General features: G+C 40.9%; 1 protein-coding gene across 1 annotated transcript in view; it reads left to right on the top strand.

Moving 5' to 3' along the window:
• DCUN1D1 (defective in cullin neddylation 1 domain containing 1) overlaps window positions 1-18,505 on the top strand; it is a 33,509-nt gene extending 15,004 nt beyond the window's left edge. Inside the window, exons 3-7 of the mRNA XM_075938052.1 lie at window positions 10,014-10,182; window positions 11,062-11,192; window positions 12,397-12,479; window positions 12,756-12,852; window positions 15,693-18,505. Coding sequence (XP_075794167.1) covers window positions 10,014-10,182; window positions 11,062-11,192; window positions 12,397-12,479; window positions 12,756-12,852; window positions 15,693-15,772 — 560 coding nt within the window. The 3' untranslated portion in view covers window positions 15,773-18,505. The remainder of the gene's footprint in view (window positions 1-10,013; window positions 10,183-11,061; window positions 11,193-12,396; window positions 12,480-12,755; window positions 12,853-15,692) is intronic.
• Window positions 18,506-20,568: the final 2,063 nt, after the last annotated feature.

Raw genomic sequence — 20,568 nt, 5'->3', positions numbered from 1 at the left:
ACCTGGAGGGTAACTAATTGCCTCTTGAAGCGAGTAGGTGGAGCTCTGTTCTATAAAGAAAAGAAACGGATATCTCTGACAGAAGGACTTAACAGGTTGGATTACAACCAGGAAACTATAGTAGTGAAGCCTGAGTGGGTGGAAGGGCTATTAATTTGAAGTCTTGTTTGAATCTTTATTTGGACTTCTTTATGCTACCCCAAAGGGGTCTAGATTTTTCCCTCTCTTGATCTAGAGGATCAAGCCACAGAATACCCTAAGGAGGAGTCAGCTGTGCTCACCTTGGACAAGAAAGCTGCCAGCAGAGAGAGGGTACAGGAGACAAAGTTCCCTGCAGTGCTATGTCTGGACAGAAGGGGGTGCCTGAGAGGTGAGGACGTGTTTACATGTGATACCAGGAGGAGGATTTGGAACCCCATTTTCTGAAGCAAGAGGGAGATACTAATTTTGTTTAAGGCAAGGTGTGGAGGGACCGACTTTTTTTTTTTTTTTCTTTTGGGACAATGGAAAACATAGTCTGCATGCTGACAACCTAACAGGAGCAGATACATGCTATTGTGTTGTACTTACGACAAGGGCAGCAACAACAGCAAGAGGCTGGACAGGCTCAGCAAGAACGTTTCCTGCAATGCATAGAAAAGTGGACCTCAGGGACCCAAGTGGTTTTGGCAGAAGAGAATTCAGCCATACTGGTACTAGGCCTGGCAAAGTTGGGCTCAGAGGTAGACTTGAAAGGATTATTGCACATATTTCTGAGGGAAGCAGTCATAACAGGTAGCTCCTCTTCAGTAGTCTCATTCTTCTCAGGAGAACCTCAGGCAGCCTACTAAGGTATTTTCTTGCATCAAGCAAAGTCATATAAAATAGCAAAAGATATTCTGTGTAAATTGTCTGGGCCCAGCAGTGTACCACCAACACCAGTTTAGCACAGAGCTTTTTCCCTTAAGGATGCAGCCTAGAATGGCAGCACATTTATGAGATCTGTCAATGTTATGGTTGCAGCCCAACACAAACACATTAGACAAACTTAAAAAACAACGAATAGTCGTGGGCGTCTTGGAGACTAACATAACATGTAGATGGTACCATGAGCTTTCGTGGGCACAACCCATTTCTTCAGATGAAGTGATGGACCTTATACTTCTAGAAGAGTTCCTAAGGATCTTGTCTATGGATTTTGTCTGGGGGGGCCCAAAGTTGGCTCTGGATGTTTCAACCAACTTCTGCTGATGAGGCCATACTGAGGTCAGAGTCCTGCATGGAAGGTTATAGTGATGAACCACCTGAACAAAGCCATAAGTTAAAGAGACTGTTCTGAGGGAAGTAATGTGAGAGAACTCTGATCCTGACATGGCATGGGGGATGTATGGAGAGAGAAATTTGTAGGCAGTCCTGTACAAAAGAAGCTGGAGGAGGTAGCAGCACCTTAAGAGAACCTGGTTGTGTGTTTCTAGTATGGCTAACTAGCTAATATATAAAAGGATTGCCCAGTCACAGAAAGTGACTTGAGATGTTTCCTTAGTAGTGGGCACACTTCAGCCTACTAGGTAACTACTGAACTGATTGGACAGGAAATGAGAGGACTGATTAACTCTAGATGTAGACAGAGTGGGGAGTAGTCTAATCATAGCGAGAATAGATTAGCATTTGTCAGTGAAAGTTTCATGTGCATTTAGAAGACATGGGCCTACCCAACAGCTGAGATAGAGGCAGAACTACAGGATTGGAGGAGCATGCTTATTATCAGCATTGTAAGCTACTTCCCCGATCCATAATTGTAGGCAGAGACTGGCTGGTCTGAGAAAGTACTGCTACAGTCAGTTGACCATAAGACGACCGTCACCAGGATGTTAGGTGTTAGGCTGCATGGCTGAACTACAAGGATGAGGAGCAAGAAGTCGATGGCAGGGTGGAGCTGATTGAGAGATTCTAAGAGAAGACATCATGTAAATTATGAGCCCTGGCAACATGATTATATGAGGCAAAATGGAGCTGGAAGAGGTGAAAATATTATGGCAAAAACTAAGTGAGAATTGGTTTGGAGAAGACTGGCATATGAAAAAAAAATCAGTGGTAATTCAAACAAATGCTAGCTACCATGTATATCAAACAGTGGGGCCTCAGTCTCTGGGACTCAAGGACAGAACCCTGTAGGAAACAGTGAATTGTGCAAGTTTGTGGGCATTGGATATCCTGAATGAGGAGATGGGAGAAGCTGCTCTGGTCATGGACTCTGATCTTTCACCCCACAGGCAATGCAGAAGGGTGGAGCGAACACAGCTCTAGTAATTCCACAGTAAGTTAGCTACTGCTGAAGAGACAAAGCATACTGGAAGGAATGTTACCAAAACGTGTTAGATGACCAAAACACTTTGTTCATCTGGATATATGACTTAAAGGAAGAGCTGGAATCCCTGCAAGGCCACATACAGTAACATGGACAGAGTACCCGGACAGGTACTTCCTTGGGGCAGGGAGTGGGTCGGTGATTGCCAGCAAGCCAAGGGAAGGCATACAACAAATAACGCTTTGCACCTTGGGAGTAACTAATTGCTTCCTGGATAGTGGAGGCAGAGTTAAGCCTTGCAAATACACTGAGGAAGCTCATTTTGGGAAGAGTCCCGAGAAGGCAGGACAGATACAGCAAGGGAACTATAACAAAGCCTGAAGTGAGCAGAGGGAGGGGCTGTTTAATTTGAAGACTTATTTGAATCTTTATTTGGACTTGCTCTTGCTACTCCTGAAGGGTTCTAGACTTTTACCTGATTTGGTCACAGGGTCAAGCCACAGAATACCCCAAGGAGGAGCTGGGAGTGGTCAGTAGAGCTAAAATGAGACCATCAGAAGGAGGGCTAGAGCCAGAGTCCCTGCAATGCTGTGTTCTGACACCTAGAGATGAGCACATGTCTCCACTGGCCACTTGCACTATTCCTGCCAATACGAAATATCCTCACTCATGTTCAGGCTCTTAATGTCTTGGAGGTAATCCAATCTTGAAAACAAGTATTCAGCATCAGTAGCTCCAGCAATGCACTCAAAGCTTGCCATGTCTCTTGGCTGAAGTTGAGAAGTGTGTTTTGATGACTGTTCCAAAATGCCAGCACATCCAGTTCCACATTAGCAGGGTAGACAGTTCATGTAAATAGTAAATTCCTTTTTCAGATTTTAAATTTAATCTTTAGTGGCAAATGAAACCCTTTGGCATAAAAGTTATAGTCTAGTACAAAATTCACTTTGAAGAAGGCGTGCAACATCTGGATGACATTCCAAGGAGAATCTTCAGCATCAGACACTTCAGGATTCAGATTATGGACCCATTTCGCCCTGAGCATTATGTTGAAAGTTTTGAATGCTTTTTTGGTTCTTGTATTCTGGGGGTGGGAAGGATGTCCAGAAACAGAGTTTTCTCGTCATTCATTTCTCCTGCAGCTTTTGTGCTCAGTTCAAATGAGATTTAGGTTGTCAGGATCAGATAAACAACTGTACTGACAAACATGTTGGCAGTAGTTGGAGAAAATTCCAGGGTTTTCTGTGTGTGACAGAGTGATTCCAAGATTTCATCAATAAACGTTACCTTGGTGCGTAGCATCTGGTGGTCATTTTGGTTATTTCCCAGTCTGTTCAGAGTTTCTGCTTTAGAGCCAAAAAATTCAAGATGTTCTAGGAGACGCATATGTTAGGGTACGTCTAGACTACATGCCTCTGTCGCCAGAGGCATGTAGATTAGGCTACCAGACATAGGAAAATGAAGCGGCGATTTAAATAATCGCCGCTTCATTTAAATTTACATGGCTGCCGCGCTGAGCCGATAAACAGCTGATCAGCTGTTTGTCGGCTCAGCGCTGTAGTCTGGATGCGCAGGTGTCGACATCAAAGGCATTTGTCGACCACCCAGGTATACCTCATCCCAGCTGATCAGCTGTTTGTCGGCTCAGCGCAGCAGCCATGTAAATTTAAATCGCCGCTTCATTTTCCTATGCCTAGTAGCCTAATCTACATGCCTCTGGTGACAGAGGCATGTAGTCTAGACGTACCCTCAGTTTACACGCTAGGAAAGTGAAGTACAACCTCATACGCAGGGCTCGACAAATGCACTCGCCCGCTCACTCGTGGCGAGTAGATTTTTCCAGCTGGCGAGTGCAGGGGCGGACTGGCCTGGTGGGCTGTTGTGACGGGCTGGCCGAAGCCCGCACTATGGGCGGCGTGGCCCCATCCGATCCGCCAGCCGGCGGAGGAGCAGAGCGCCGCTGGGAAAGGGGAAGTGTGGCGATTCTTCCCACCGGGCTGCCTGCGTGCAGCTCCAGTGCGAGGAGGTGGGGCGGGACGCCAGGATGCTGGCATGACCTGGCCCAGCTGATTTCAAAGGGCCACGGCAGCTCGGCTCTGGCCGCGTGTCCCTGGGAGCTGGCTGCGGCGCGCGGCACAGCCAGGGCCCGCCCCGCCGGCTCCAGTCCTGCCACGGCCCCAGCCCCCCCCTTTGTCTCCGCGCTGCCCATTCCCCATGCCTCCCCTGCACCCCGGATCCCCTGTTCTCCCTCTTCCCTCCGACCCTTTGGCTCTGCGCTGCCCTTATACCCCACACCCTGCTCCCCCTGATCCCTGCCCCCCCCAGCTCTGTGCTGCCCGTTCTCTGCACTGCCCCTAGACCCTGATCCCTCTGCCCCTCTCATTCCCCGCGTCCCATTCCCCATGCCTCCACCACACCCTGCTCCCCCGATCCCTGCATCCCTCTGGCTCTGTGCCTCCCGTTTCTCACACCACCCCCATACTCCCCCACTGTTCCCTGCACCCCTCTGGCTCTGTGCTGTCCCTGCACCCTGCTCTCCCTGTGGGTTGGAAGCGAAGGGTGCTTGCCCATAGGGAGGGCCTGGACAGGGCAGGGAAAAGACTGCTGTGACCCAGCAGCGAGTGAAAGGGGGAGTTCACTTGAAGTGCCTTTGCCTTTATGGAAAAAAAATGAAAATGTTATTTGTTATTTATAGGGCTAAAATGCTGGGACAAAAAAGAAAACAAACAAAAAAAACCACCCCATTGCAAAATGCAAACGTGTAAAAACAAAACAAAACAAAAAAACCAACAGCAAACGGGGGGGGGGGGGGGGGGGAGAATGTTTTGCTTGGGGCAGCAAAAAACCTAGAGCTGGCCCCGGGGGGGGAGGAAGGGGCTGGGCTGGTGGGAGGGGGGGAGGGGAAAAATATGGGGAAGGGGCTTGTGCTAAGGGGAGGAGGTCAGGAGAAGAAGAAGAAAGGGGAAGGCACCAAGGGACAAGGGTGCAGGAGAGACAAATACCAGGGGGCCAAGTGCAGACAATGAGGAAAAGGGCAAGAGGGGAGGTGTCAGTGGGAGGGGGGACAGGGTGATGCTGGGAGAGGAGAGGGTAAGGACACTGGGGGCTAGAAGGGGAGGGGGAGGTGCTGGGAGAAGGCTTTAAAGAAGGGGTGGTCATGAGGAAGGCGGGGATGGAGCAAGGCATCTATGAGGGCATGGGGGCAGGGGAGGGGGTGGGGATCAGAAAAAAAGAAAGCAAAAGGGGAAGGGGGAGGCACCAGGAGGGTGCAGGTGCCAAGGGATTCTGGGGGTGAAGCAGAAGGGCAGACACCTGCAGTGGAGGAACCAGCACCAGAGGAGAGAGGCAGGGCAGGTGTGTAGAGGGAGGTTTTAGGAGAGGGGATGAGGAGGGGTAGCTAACACGATCAGTGGGGCTACTGGAGGAGTGGGCACAGGGCGGAGAGAAGGGCTGGCGGAGGGGAGCAGGTAGCAGGAGGGCTGAGGGCAGGAGAAAGGACAGCAGAGGATGAGGGGTTGGGGGGCCGCAGGCACCAGGGGAGCTGATGGAGCAAGGGGAGGCGATGTGGCAGCAGAAAGAAAAGGTAGAGGTTTATAAGATATTTATTAATAACCTGGGTGATATTTATTAATAACTTATTAGTAATTACTGTTCTTGTTCTTATTAGGAATTTATGCCATTAAAAAACCACTTTTTGTCGGGGAGGGTGGTGAGTCCCTTTTTTGTCTGGTGAGTAGGGCTTTCCATAATTCGTCGACCCCTGCTCGTACGCCTGTATGACATCACTGGTGTAGCTAATTGGCAGCCAACTCTGCACTCGTCTTACACTATTGTAAAACAAAACCTTCAGATTGTTCACACACTTGAAATCAGCCTTGAATCCAATGGTGGAAGATTTCAGGTCTTTCATTTCTTCTGTAAAGGTTGGACCTCCCCTGTCCGGCAGCCTTGGGACCTGACCCATCCCGAATGAGGGAATTTGCTATATATGGGGAGGTTCCCTGCCACTGGCCTTCCAGGATGTTCCCCCTGCCTGCAGTTGGCACTATGATTAGTTTTGCACTATGATTACTTTTACCTTGCCTATCTGTAATCCCCAAGGAAGTTGTCCAAGTTTGTGGGGCTTTGTGTGTTGGTAGTTCAGAGAGAGTCACACTGTTCCTGGTAGGAAGGGGGTGCCAAGGGCAGACTTGGAGTATGCTAGACAGCCAAGATGGAGAGAGGAGAGACGCTATTTAGAACAGTGAGGGGTAAGGCTAGTGAGTGGACTGCATGAGTGGTCTTCCTTTGTATCAGTGGGTCACAGGATTGTCATAACCAATATGGTCTCTCGGGATAGGGCAGTTTTGCTAACTGCACTTGCGTACCTAGATTTTGTGGGGTATGCTGATTGAACCGTAGCAGCGCTTTGATTGGATACAGTGGGAACACACACCTCTCACAGTCAGGGTGTGTAATTGGCATGCACCTCACTCCCTGAGCTCTTGCTTTATTTAAGTGCATGTCACTTTAGTAATACCGGTAAGGAAAAAAACAGTGCCAATGAAAACCAGCAAATCTGGCAGCCCTGTGCGTGGACAACGGTAAACAAAATATCTTGTGAGCCACACCTATGACCCTGATGGGCCCCATGCAGATTGCCCACCACTGATTTAGAAAAATAGGGGGGCCTCTTGATTTGGGGAAGGATTGCAGATGTGCCTGCTCAGAAGAACGGGCAGAGTAAAATGACTGACAAGGGAAACACAAGGAAGAAGAGCTAGCCTGACCAGTAGGGAGTGAGATGTCTTCTATGGGAGCCTCCTGTAGGGGAAAAGCCATTTTGTTGTTAGCCGCAGAAAAGGCAGGACTAGATTTGTGGGTGGATTGATTTAAAACGTGATGCAAATCAACAAAAAAACCCGACTGATTTAAATCAAGTTTTCCACTGCTACATCTTCACATTTCCCCAAAAAGTGCCAATCTAATCATGGAATCATGTTAATTTATAGCTCAGTACAGCATTTTCCAGTATCTAAGAGGGTATACCTTGTATATGTGCTGGGGGGGGAGGGGTTAAAGTATTTATATTAATTTAGAAAATAGTACATAATATTTATTAGGGATGTCAGCATTTAATTTATTAACTGTTCAACCGATAAGCTGGTGCTTACCAGTTAATGGTCCTGGTTAAACTCAGCTGGCTCTTGAGGAGGCAGCAAAGCCTACTTCCCTAGAGCTGAGCAGGCAAGGGCTGCCTACTTGCCTGCTGGCTCCCAGGAAGGAAGCTTCGATGCTGCGGTGCTTCTATACTGGAAGGCTAAGCTTTACACTGTAAAGCCCACGTGCATGTAACCGCTAAGATTTTTAGCAGATACATGGTTACCATATTACATGACTTTTAACATCCCTCATACTCATTACCTGCGTCAAGCTGCAGATGTAGCAGCAGTACATTAGGAATGGTAAGTTATACACACAAACACAATAGGACTTACATTTTATGAAACGAAATCTTAAATGTTACACAGATATTTTACATTTGCAATTGCAGGAGTCTCCTGAGCTGCTGACTCTTGGCTGTCCTTAAAAAAAAAAAAAAAAAAAAAAAAATCAAATGTTATTCGCTCTAACAGACAGATCCTCAGAACACTAAATATACAGTGTCCTTAAAACTTCTACAATTAGCTCTCATCTTCCCCACTCCCACTGTCATTTCAATGCAGATCTAATTCCTAGTTACCAAAAAAGCTAAGACGGATTATGCTTAGAGTGCACTTAATTTTGGAGTAAGCCCCATTGAAAACGAGTATAGGATGGGGTTCTATTGAGAGTTATGCTGAAGTAAAATAGAGAATAGACTGATGGCATCAACATTATGTTCTGTGACCCTGATGTTCCAAAATAAGTTGTGTAATATAAATAAGAAAATGACACTTAGTAGCAACTGGTAACTCTTGATTTATCTTCTTATAGATTTCTGTACAGCATACTTGGGTGATAGATTCTAAACCTAGTTAATTAAACAAGCCATAAGGATTAGCTAAGAAACTTTTTTTTCCTAGCAACATCCAGCATAGCAAACAGCTTGGGAATTTACTTGTTAAATCACACAAAAGGCATAGAGTTTTTAAGAATGATACATTGTAGAGTTGATCCAAATTGTTCTTCAGGTATAGTCACATCTTCATGTATATCATTTTCTCCCAATAAGCAGTTTTCCTTTCATTCTCTCAGGTAAGCCTTGCATTTTTTTCTTGCACTGCTTACACTTGACATTTTTTCCTTTTTTACCCAGGGAATAAATTTCTTCAAAATATTCCCTGATAGGGTCTCTTAAATTTAGAAACCAGGACAGGTGATTTGTTTTTGTTTTGTTTGTTTTTGTTTGTTTTTTTGTGGCAAAAGTATAGAGAAATATAGAAAGCTATGTGTGTGCTAAAGGATGTTTTCCTTTTTTCTTTCCAGTACACTCCACTGTTTTTCCTGGTTTTCCTCCGTCTTTTCCTGTATATTTTCTCTTTGTCTTTAGATTATGTCTTAACTCAGTGGTGTGCAGCCTTTTTTCAATCATGATCCCCATATACTCGTGTTGCGACCCCCTCCCCCCCAAGATAATTTAAGTGGCATGGCGCTTAGATCCAGGCGGCCGGGGGCTGGGCCCAGCTGTTGGCGGCCCCCCAGGAAGACATCCATGACCTCATTGGGGGTTGTGACCCACAGGTTGCGCACCACTGTTACCTAACTCTGCTGTGGCTGGCCCAGGTCCACCACCACATAAGCACAGAACAAAAACAATTCTTTCCAGCCTGTGTCTGTCTTTGCATACATTAGTCTGCTGCGAAACAGAAACTGAAAGCCTAGAACTTTCAAGACGCAAGAGCTGGTTGTTAGACTGAAAAGACAAGAGACGTTAATTCATTTTTATGAGATTGTAGGTGCAGCATGTTGGTGATAAGATTTAATTGTAACTATTATTTTTAAATGAGAAATTTAGTATTGATTTTTTAAAAATAAAAACAATTTTTAATTTTTTTTAATCATTGATTTTTATCCACCTCTGTAAGGAGGTTGACAGCAAAGGAAGTATCTCAGTATATAGGGGGCATCATGTATCTTTATCAGTAGAGGATTATTTGTTTTAAATCAGACACACACTAAATGGACGCAAAGAACTAGGCCAATAGCATCTTCTTTGTTAGCCAGATATAGTGCAATATTAATATTACTTGATTTTCCTGATCTTCCTGACCTCCACTGAATGTATGTTCTGTGTTTTGCACTGTGGAACTGCTTCAGTCTCCAAGTTGAAGGACACAACAGATCACGTAAAACTTTTGTACTTAACAAAAATAAGTACTCAAAAATAACAAGTGGATTTATAATGGTTGTAAATCAGTAAAAACTGAACTCCTTTACTAAAAAAATCTTCTGGCAATTTATTAGTGAAAATCAGTAAAAATTGCAAACATGGAACACTACCAATGCTATTGCTATTAAGGTCATACTGAGAGGATTTCACCATACAAAGCTTTCATTCCACGAGCCTTAATGTTTTCTTACAAATTGAATCTGAAGTATATGTGTTTAAAAAGTGTCCCCTTTTAATATGGCTTATTCCAGAGATCATTTTGTGCATGTATATGTTTTCATGATAATATGTTAATTCATGTGTGAAGGAGCATACTACTTCAGAAGTGTGGAGGATTTAATGTTTGTTTTTAATCTTTATTATTGTATTCCAAAGATCCTCAAGATGAAAATAAAATTGGCATAGATGGTATACAGCAATTTTGTGATGACCTAGCACTTGACCCAGCCAGCATTAGTGTACTGATCATTGCATGGAAATTCAGAGCTGCAACACAGTGTGAATTCTCGAAGCTGGAATTCATGGATGGGATGACAGAATTAGGGTAAGTATGCAACAGGTAAAAGAAACTTAGCAGCATAACACACGGGAGAAAACTGAAACTAAAAAAATAAAAAAATGAGCAATTCAGAATTGAATTATGACTTCTTAAAATGTGTGTACCTGCGTTTTATGAATAGAAATCTATCTTCTCTAAATGTGGCAGAAGTTATAAGTGTACCCAAGTAAAGAGCAAAATGCTCCTTGCTTTAAACAGGCAAATAGTTCTATCAGTTACCAAAAAAACCAAGTGAGTAAAAGAAGGATTTGACTCAAAGGCCAGAATACTTGGGGCTATTTATTTAAGAATGTAATTTCTTTGCCCTGCATGTTTTCTAGGAATTTCCTGATAGACTTGTAGATTCTCTAGATCAGTGTTTCTGAAAGTGTTCCACGGAATCACTCTCAGAAACACATTAACTGGCCGCCCCAGTTTGTTTATTTACCGGCGCTGTGGCCACGTAGCCTCGCGGCTCCCATTGGCTCCATTTCGTCCTTTGCAGACAAAGGGGGGGCTGCGGGAAGCAGCGTGGGCTGGGCTCCGTGGCCGCGGCACCGGTAAATAAACAAACCGGGGCGGCCAGTTAATGTGTTTCTGAGAGTGATTCCGCAGAACACTTTCAGAAACACTGCTCTAGATTAATAAATCTGATTATCAGCCATCTTTTTCAAATGGCTGTGTGAAGAAACATTTTTTTAAAAAAGCAGCTGAAATTGTTACATAATCAGACCAGATAATGACTTGCTGAAAATAGTTTACGTAATTCTTCTGTAGTAAAGTAACTAAAGATTGTCCATAATAGGTATAGTTTTAAAAAGAAATTTAGTATGTTATTTTGACAAAATGAATAACACACCAAAAAACTTGCTTCTTAAAATACAGATGTGACAGCATAGAAAAGCTAAAGGCCCAGATTCCTAAAATGGAACAAGAATTAAAAGAGCCAGGACGATTTAAGGATTTTTATCAGTTTACTTTCAACTTTGCAAAGAATCCGGGACAGAAAGGTTTAGGTACGTATTCTTAATTGTAAATACTTGTGATATAGTTACTAGAAACTCTAGTTTTTGCACTCGGTGAAACTATTGTTGTAATGCAGTTAGACTAGTCATGGGATAAAAATATACTCCACTGTTGTGAAAGACAGATGTCAGAACTAAGTTGAAGGTCAAGGCCAGATTTTCAAATTAATAGAGATTTCCTGCATTGTTATAAACTGAACATTTCAATCTAACACGTGAAGGTACATTCTTCCTTTCAAAGCATGTGCAAAATTCCTATTAAAGTTAACACGTTATGATTTCATACTAAATATATCATTAAAGCTTTTAGAATTTGCAGCCATGAATAGCAGTAGGGAAAAAAGCCTAAATTTCAACTGTAAACATGAGTTTGTGTATAGGTGCAGTCGTGTACAAAGTCTCTCATACCACCAAAAAATATGTAAATCTCTTTGCAAACTACAATTCAGATATCTCAGAGTAATTTCCACATACCAGTTGTGATTAGATTTTTTCATCTCATTGAAGTAGTCATATATCAAGTACCTTCTTATTACACGTAAGCAGATCCCAAGCATAGAGTGGTTAAAGTGATATGTCCAAGTTCATCCAGGAAACTGATCTTCTAGGCTGAGAATCCACATCTGATTTCCAGGCACGTGTCTAGTACACTAGACTACAGTGCTCTTCTCTTCCCTCTCCCCCCCACGACAGTAAATTGCCCATCTGTGCCATAAATTAGGGATAATATCTGCCTATTTGCATGTTAAATCTTTCATATTCTCTGGTAATAGATGGGTAACATGAGATACAGGATCTAGCTGTTTCCTAGGCAGCTCACTTTAAAGGCTTTCATAGGTGGTTTATAGTATGGAGTCAGTCTCATCAGTTCTTCTAGTCTTGGTATACTTCTGTGAACATGTCCTGAATGTGGTCACTCCCAGCCCTTGCCTGACCAGCCCCTATCCACAGCGCGCCCCCTGCAGGGCTGGAGCAGCCCCCTACCTGTGGCGGGTGAGAAGCTACTCCAGCCCCCACTGGTTAACCAGAACCGGTAAGCATTACCCATTTAGGGTAACCGGTTAACCTTGCACATCCCTAGAACCTCACCATATTCCTGCATTAAAAGTCAATTTTATTTTAATTTATAGTCTAGTACTTGTCGAGAAAATGTGTGTATTTCAACTGTATATCTCCGTATATTTTAATATTACAGATTTAGAAATGGCCATTGCCTACTGGAATTTAGTACTTAATGGAAGATTTAAGTTCCTAGACTTGTGGAACAAATTTTTATTGGTAAGTTTAAACCTTTTGTATAATATAAATGAGACGGCAATTGGCTTGTTTATTTCATTTGGAAGATGAATCTGTGTGTTTAATCTTTTTGAAGAGATCATATAACCTATTTCGAAAGAGCATTTTTGTGATGCATGTATGTTACAGTTTTTGGCAAATGCAGGAAAAACAGAGGTTAGGTTAACTTGCATATATGCAAGAATTTAATATTGAATATTCAGACTTTCAAATTAATTTTGTTCAAGGTTTTTAAACTTAGATTTTTTTTTCAAATAGGAACATCATAAAAGATCAATACCTAAGGATACCTGGAACCTTCTTCTAGATTTCAGTACAATGATAGCAGATGATATGTCCAATTATGATGAGGAAGGTAATATTTATATTTTGTTTAATCAGTTTGAGTGTGTATGAATATTTCTGTGGCTAGTACATTGAGCAGTGTGTCTCTGGATAATATATCTGTAGTGACTGGCAGTCAAAACGTCTGCACAACAATATGTGACTTTTTCTGAGTTTGAAAAAGTTCTTTGCCACATAGTCAGATGAGGACTAAGACTTACTAGCACAGGTGAAAAATATTTGTGCTGCCACTTCCCCAAAGCCAGTATGTTACTTTTTAAAAATGTCTTATCTCCTCTCCTGTGTCCCTCCCCTCCAAATCAGCTCTTTCCTGCATAAAATAAATTGTCTCCAACTCTACTATATGTAGTGTAACTCCAGTATTTAAAAAGGCTCTAGAGGTGATCCCGGCAATTACAGACCAGTGAGTCTGTCAGTACCAGGCAAATTAGTTGAAACTATATAAATAATAAAATTGTCAGACCCATAGATTAACATAGTTTGTTGGGGGAAAAGACAACATGGTTTCTGTAAAGGGAAATCATGCCTTATTAATCAACTAGAGTTATTTGAGGAGGTCAACAAACGTGGACAAGGGAGATCCAATGGATTTAGTGTACTTAGATTTCCAGAAAGCCTTTAACAAGCTCCCTTACCAAAGGCTTTTAAGTAAAGTTGTCATGGGATAAGAAGTAAAGTCCTCTTGTGGATTGATAACTGGTTAAAAAAAAAGAAACAAAAGGTAGGAGTAAATGATAATTTTTCGGAATAGAGAGAGGTAACTAGTGGTGTCCCCCAAGAGTCTGTACTGGGACCAATCCTGTTCGACCTATTTATAAATGATCTGGAGAAAGGGGTAAATAGTGAGGTGGCAAAAATCTGCAGATGACACTAAACTCCTCAAGATAATTAAGACCAAAGCAGACCGTGAAGAGCTTCAAAAATATCTTACCAAACTAAGTGATTGGGCAACAAAATGGCTAATTTAATGTTTATAAATTTAAAGTAATGCACACTGGAAAAAATAATCCCAACTATACGTACAGTATGATGGGGACTAATTTAGCTATAACTACTCAAGAGAGAGATCTTGGAGTCATTGTGGATAATTCTCTGAAAACATCCACTCAGTGTGCCGTAGCAGTCAAAAAAGCAAATAAAATGTTAGGAATCATTACAAATGGGATAGAGAATAAGACAGAGAATATCTTATTGCCTCTATATAAAACAATGGTACACCCACATCTTGAATACTGTAGGTGTGGTCACCTCATCTCAAAAAAGATATATTGGCACTGGAAAAGGTTCAGAAAAGGGCAACAAAAATGATTAAGGGTTTGGAATGGGTGCCATATGAAGAGAGATTAAAAAGACTGGGACTTTCCATCTTAGAAAAGAGGAGACTAAAGAGGGGTGTGATAGAGGTCTGTAAAATCATGACCGGTGTGAAAAAAGTGAATAAGGAAAAGTTATTTAATTGTTCCCATAACATAAGAACTAGGGTTCACCAAATGAGGGGGCTCTTGTACATTTCAAAGCTGGCATGCCACCTTGGAAAGTCCCGCTGACTCCAACCTCCATGCTGGTGTTTCTGTTTGAAATGCACAAGAGCCTCCGGGAGTGAGGGGGAGGCAAGAGTTCATTTCAAAGGATTTCCCGCTGGCCCCGGGCTGCATGCAGAGTTCCGCATTCCTCCTTTAAAATTTTTAAGATCCCCCAGCGGGGGCTCTTGTACATTTCAAAGGAGGAATGCAGAAATGCCTATCGGCTAGTCAAGTAGTCGATAGAAATTCCATCAACTCCTTGATTAGTATAGTACTCGTTAGTTAACATCCTTAGTAGGAATGGTGTCCCTAGCCTCTGTTTGTCAGAGGCTGGAAATGGATGACAAGAGAGAGATCAGTCGATGATTACCTGTTCTGTTCATTCCCTCTGGGGCATCTGGCATTGGTCACTATTGGAAGACAGGATACTGGGCTAGATGGACCTTTGGTCTGACCTAGTATGGCCATTCTTATGTTGTTAAGTTAAATAAAAATAAATTCATCAACCAGTTCTTGTTTCCTTTGGCAAATCAATTAGTGATTTCCCCCTCCCCCCCCATCATATTTACCTTCATTAGCCACCAGTTAATGATTTGTTAGCATTTCAGACATTATAGGTAAAGGTGAGAACACACAGAATGAAAAACATATTAAGAATTTATTATTTTGAATTGGATAATCACTGAATGCACCATATTTTTATCAGGTAAAATCATTTAATCTGCAAGGCCTCTACATTATTTGCAATTGCAGCAACATTTTTGTTCAAAATAGTGACACATGCTGATGTCAGCAGACGAACATGACATTAATATAAAATATTGTGAGCTGTAATTATTTTGGTAGTTTGGTGTGTGCAGTCTTGCTGTTCACAATTTTTAGCATTCCTTTGCCAGATTTGAGTTTTGGTTCCCATTTAGGTTAGCCAGGTGAGACCAGCACTGTAGAGATGGTGCTGTCATATTCTCGGCCCACTCTGGCCAATTATCTTAATTCACTCTGAAAGGAGTTTTTGTCCAGCTTATCTAGGTTAAAAAAATAAAGATGACTGTTGTCATTACTTGAAAAATTGGATGTATTTTAAAATGGTATGTTGGCAAGGGGAGGCCTCAGTTGAGGGGGGGAAATATTAATCAGGTCTTAACTCTTAAGAAACAGAATCAAGTGAGGATAATACATGTACATTTTAAGTAGGAAAGATAAATTAAGTATCTATTTTGATTTGAAGAGGGTTTTTTTAAATTGCATATCTCTACTACATTAAAAAAGGATTTGTTGATCTGTTGTGGGTTTTTTTTAATTTGCTTTTGCTTATTCTTTCCTTTAGGGGCATGGCCGGTTCTAATTGATGACTTTGTGGAATTTGCACGCCCTCAAATTGCTGGGACAAAAAGTACGACAGTGTAGCACTAAAGGACCCTTCTAGAATGTACATAGACTGTACAAATAAATACATCGGAAAATTGCACAGTCAATTTCTGCTGGCTGGACTGAACTGAAGATCAATCCTCTCTTTACAGGTTGAGGGTTGAGACAAATCTTTAAGGATACATCTTGGACCATATCATTCATTCATCTAATGGTGGTTCGGACTTGTCTTCTAGTCTGAACCACTTTTGCCAGTTATAATTCCAACATAGTGGATTTCATCATATTTTTGTGGACCACCTTTGTTTACTCTCCCATAAGTCTTAGAAGCTTTATGATGATTATTTTGAGATTTCTGGTTTTGCATAAAGCACAATGCTGTCTTCATGAGACAAACCGTTGTTTGGCATCTGCATTATACAGATCAACATTAGAAATGTTTTTTTTAAATGCCTTAAATATACACTTGGGGCTAGGTGCAAAGACTATACTGTTAGCACTTCCTATAAGAGTGATATATTTAAGTGTACTAGGTCCGATATTTGTTTCCTTTCATGGCAGATAACAGGTATTGTCTAAGTTTTGAGTATCTGATATAAAACAATTGTAGAAACAACCAACAAAACCAAGAATGTTGATACTCTGAAATCTAGGTGCCTATATAAAAGGTTTTATTGTATCTTTGAAAAGATTTGGAGTCACACAACTACTGTGCACTTATAGCACCCCTGGTTTAATATTATAGTCAGCCTCCAGTGAGCGTCATTGAGACAAGTTACATGCATAACAGAATCTAATATTCTCTAGATTATCCAATATGTCAGATTTCATTACAGTTTTGAAATGCTTGTTTGTCTGTCCAGGAAGGTGTTTTCGTTTTTGTGGAAATCTAAAACTTGAACAATATACTGAACTTGTGTCTTATGTTTTGTACACAATACAGTATTTTCAATTCAGGCATGGGTTTTGATGGTTGCAGTATGAAATAACAAAGGAACCTGCTTTATACGAGGGGGTGGCAAATGTGATCAAATCTGAGTTTTGAAGTGATTATCTCAGGCCACGTAAAGTTACGTTTTTACAACATAAAGGAACTGCCTTTATGGACAAAGCCCATTTTCTCAATTACTTATTTTGTTGAGATTTCCACAGGCCACTGTGGTTCCCAGTTACAAATGTTGAAAGTAAAACTTTCTTAAACAAGTACAGATGCGGAATACTACACTGGCTGCTTTTGTTTCCTTACATTATTTTGTTGATCACTACTACTACTATTTGTCTCACTGCATATAACTAAATTGGAACTGTTTTCACTTCAAAGCAGGATTTTATCTTGTGTGTTTTTTAACATTACAGGAGTCTTGAACTGCTGTCATCCTGAAAATGTTTTTTCACTCTTCAGTTGCTGACTTATGAGGAAGTGGTTATTGTTTTCTTGAAATAAAACCTTCTGTAAAACAAGCTAGAAAATGTCAAAGTAGGATGTCTAAAAAATGATTATAGTAATTATTAGGAATAGGGGGGTACTTATTTGAATACTCCAGCCAGTCCCACATTAAGGGTGTAATTACTGTTGAAATTAGTAAGTGGATCTTGCACTAAAACAGCAGTACACTTTTATGCAGATGCTAAAAAGATTTTAGGAAGGATTTAAGTATTAAATTGCTAAAATTTTTATCCTGTGTGCTTTGAAGTTGACTAAAGGAAAGGCTCTCCTCATATCAGTGCCCTTTTAATAAAGCCCATTCATGCATTTATTTCAAGACTACAGTTCTACAAAATGTGTTGCAAATTTTTACTCCAGCTACTCGAATTGGCTATGCCAAGTTTTTTGTTTTGCTGCTTTCAGTATTTCCTCTTTCAATTTTGTGTAAATATTATAAATGGGGGACTTGAATTATGAAAACTTTACAAGGTGTATATGCGTGCCGTTTTCTGTCTTAAGGGTTTTGGTACACTTTCAGATTGATTGATTTGATTGATTAGTTCAAGTATGCTGTGTTTTGAGATGAGCTCTAATTAGCTTTTACCCCAATACAGATATGACCTTCACAAAAATCTGATATTGGTTAGTGGCATAATGCCATGGTGTTTTTAAAGAATATTCCTTATGAATGCAAGATCTTTTCAAGAGAATAGTGTTGTCATCAGTTTGGTACTACACACTTATAATTACTGTGTAATTATAAAACAAAAATACATTCATTACATAAAGCTTTGGATAATTATGTAGCAGAAAAGTTAAGCTTATTCATGCTGTAATGGCATCTTAGAATTTACAAAACAAATGACTTTAAGTTGGAAACAAGCTTGATTTAACAGTGTGGTTATTCTAAGGATAAATGCCTGGTTACAGGAAATATTTTGTATTGAAAAGTGCTCAGACATGTGGCCATGTGTTCTTCCTTTATATATGCGTGTGAGGTTTGTTTTTGTTTTTTTTTTTTTAAAGAATTCAAACAGTTACCTACTTGGATTGCTTTAATTCAGAAGTGCTTACGTCCTCAATTTGATGATGATCTCCCCATAATGGATCAGTTTCCTTTCGCCAAATGTCAACAATTGGTTAAACACATAAAATTGTAAACTATGTTGCTATACATTAAAAATGTACAAGATTAGACATGCCCTGATATAAAACATATAAGATCAAGATTATATTAGTAAAGAACATCATCTGCATATCTCTGTAAGTTCAACTGTAATTTCTTACAAAATCCCTCTCATTACCAACAGAGGCAATAAAGTTCCAGTGAAATTGCCATGACTAAATCTTCTCATGCATTGTTTTAGTCTATTGTTTGTAAAACTTATTTCTAGACTTCTAAAAATATGGAATGCTAAGTCCTGAATAAAACGTGCACTAAATGACAAGCTTTTGGGGGGGAGAGGGGGAAGATCTAAGAACTGATACAACATCTTGCCTGCCACTTAATCTAAATGTTTACAACGACAAAATGGAGCTATTTTTTGTCCAGCTATGCTGCATTGATATTAACTAGTGTGTGATGGACAATACCATAAGTACATGCAGTGCATTTGTCTAAATAATGGCTGGTTTGAAGACTACAGTATATAAGTAAATGACTTTTTTTATTGAGCAACCTGTTATTAAATAAAGTAACTTATGAATTGCTTCAAAACTGTTTTACAATGAAATCCTTACTGAGAGATCCTTATTTAAGAAAGATAAAATTTTTTAAAATGCGTTTAATAAACTTTTGTCATTCACATTTATTTATATAATTTTGCAAGAAGTCTCTGTAGATTTTATTTGAGCATGATACATTGACTGTCATTAGGTTTTTAAATACAGCGTGCCGTTAGATAAGCTAACCTCTGCAGAAATGTGATGAAAGGCATAGTTGGGAGACAGTTAAATTTCACCTGGAAAAGTTTTATTTTGCATTTTAATAGGCACACTTGTGTGTAAGCGGCAGTATGGTGTCATGTTAGTATCCGTAAACAATTGGAGAGAAATATCATTTTTAAATAAAAACCATTCACTGGCTGCTAACTTACCATTAAATTAATTTGTTAATCACACATTTATCTTTAAGGCCAGAAGGAACCATTGTAGTGATCCATTGTGACCTACATAATACCGGTCATAGAACCTCACTTATGTATCAAGCCTTTATGTTTGATCATATCTTTTAGAGGGAGAGATTCTTGTTTTTAAAGATTTAAATGTTTTTCAAATCATGAAGAATCCATCCCATCCCTTTGTAGGTTGTTCCAGTGTTTCCAACTAGGGTTGTTAAATATCAATAAGGTTATCATGAATTCTTATTGATTAGTGGTCTATTCTATAGTCCCTGGGGACGGAGCCAGCAGCAGTGCAGAGTGGCAGCAGTCCCTGTCTGGAATTAAGGAATGACTGAGCTCCTGGACCTAGCATGAACTGGAACTGAGCCAGGTTCTGCCCTCCTTAATGCACTCTAAATCCAGATCCACAGCAGGGGGTAGATCTCAGACTTGGCACAAGCCAGGACTGAGCCAAGCTGCTGGACAGCCTGATAAAAAATTTACTGGCAAGAGAATGGGGGGGGGGGGGAAATGTGTGTAGTCTATAGCATTAACCTAAAGCTTTTTCTTATTGGTTAATTGACGACACTATTACATCTCGGTTTCCAACAGGCTCTTTAAAAACCAAAACAGCTCCTTATTTCTATTCGGAAGTTGTCTAGCTTAGCATCCAAGCTTTTGAACTCATTACACCCTTAACTGTCAGAAACATTTTTTTTTTTTTTTTTTTTTTTTGCATGTAGCTGATCAAGTCACTTCTTAACCTTCTCTCAGCTCTTACTGTGTGTGGGGGGTTTCTTTATTTAAAAAAAGATGCTGTAAAAAGCAAGAATTATAATCTTTTTTTTAAACGGCATTAGGGTTTAGCAGAGTTTAATGTGGCTTTGGACTAGAAAGGTGTCTTCAAATCCTTGTCACATACACTGGGGAAAAAATATGAGCTTGAGGCAACAATAAGTACTTTGGGGCCAGGAGTCTTTCAGTTCTGTGTGTGTGCAGCACCTCGCCCAGCAAAGCTCTGGTCCATCAGTAGGCTAAATGCTACAGTAATATAAATAAGTCATAGAGTAGAACCTAGCCAGTAGTGGCAATGGGAGGTAAATGGGATACAGTGAAGGGATCCTTTCTCTCCTTGGCTCTAGTGAGCTGGGAATGCCTTTCTAGGAGCCTGCTTCCATTTTGCAAATGGAGCCATACAAGAACTCAATCTAAGAATCGCCAAGCTTCACTTGTATTATCTCAAATACACTGGCGTGTTCTCACGCAAAACTCTTTTGCGGAAGAGTTGTTCTGCAAAAACTCTTCCA

This window comes from Pelodiscus sinensis, chromosome 10 (genome assembly GCF_049634645.1).
Source record: "Pelodiscus sinensis isolate JC-2024 chromosome 10, ASM4963464v1, whole genome shotgun sequence".
Classification (NCBI taxonomy): domain Eukaryota; kingdom Metazoa; phylum Chordata; order Testudines; family Trionychidae; genus Pelodiscus; species Pelodiscus sinensis.
The sequence above is the reverse complement of the archived record's forward strand: the minus strand, read 5'-3'. Positions and strand labels throughout refer to the sequence as shown.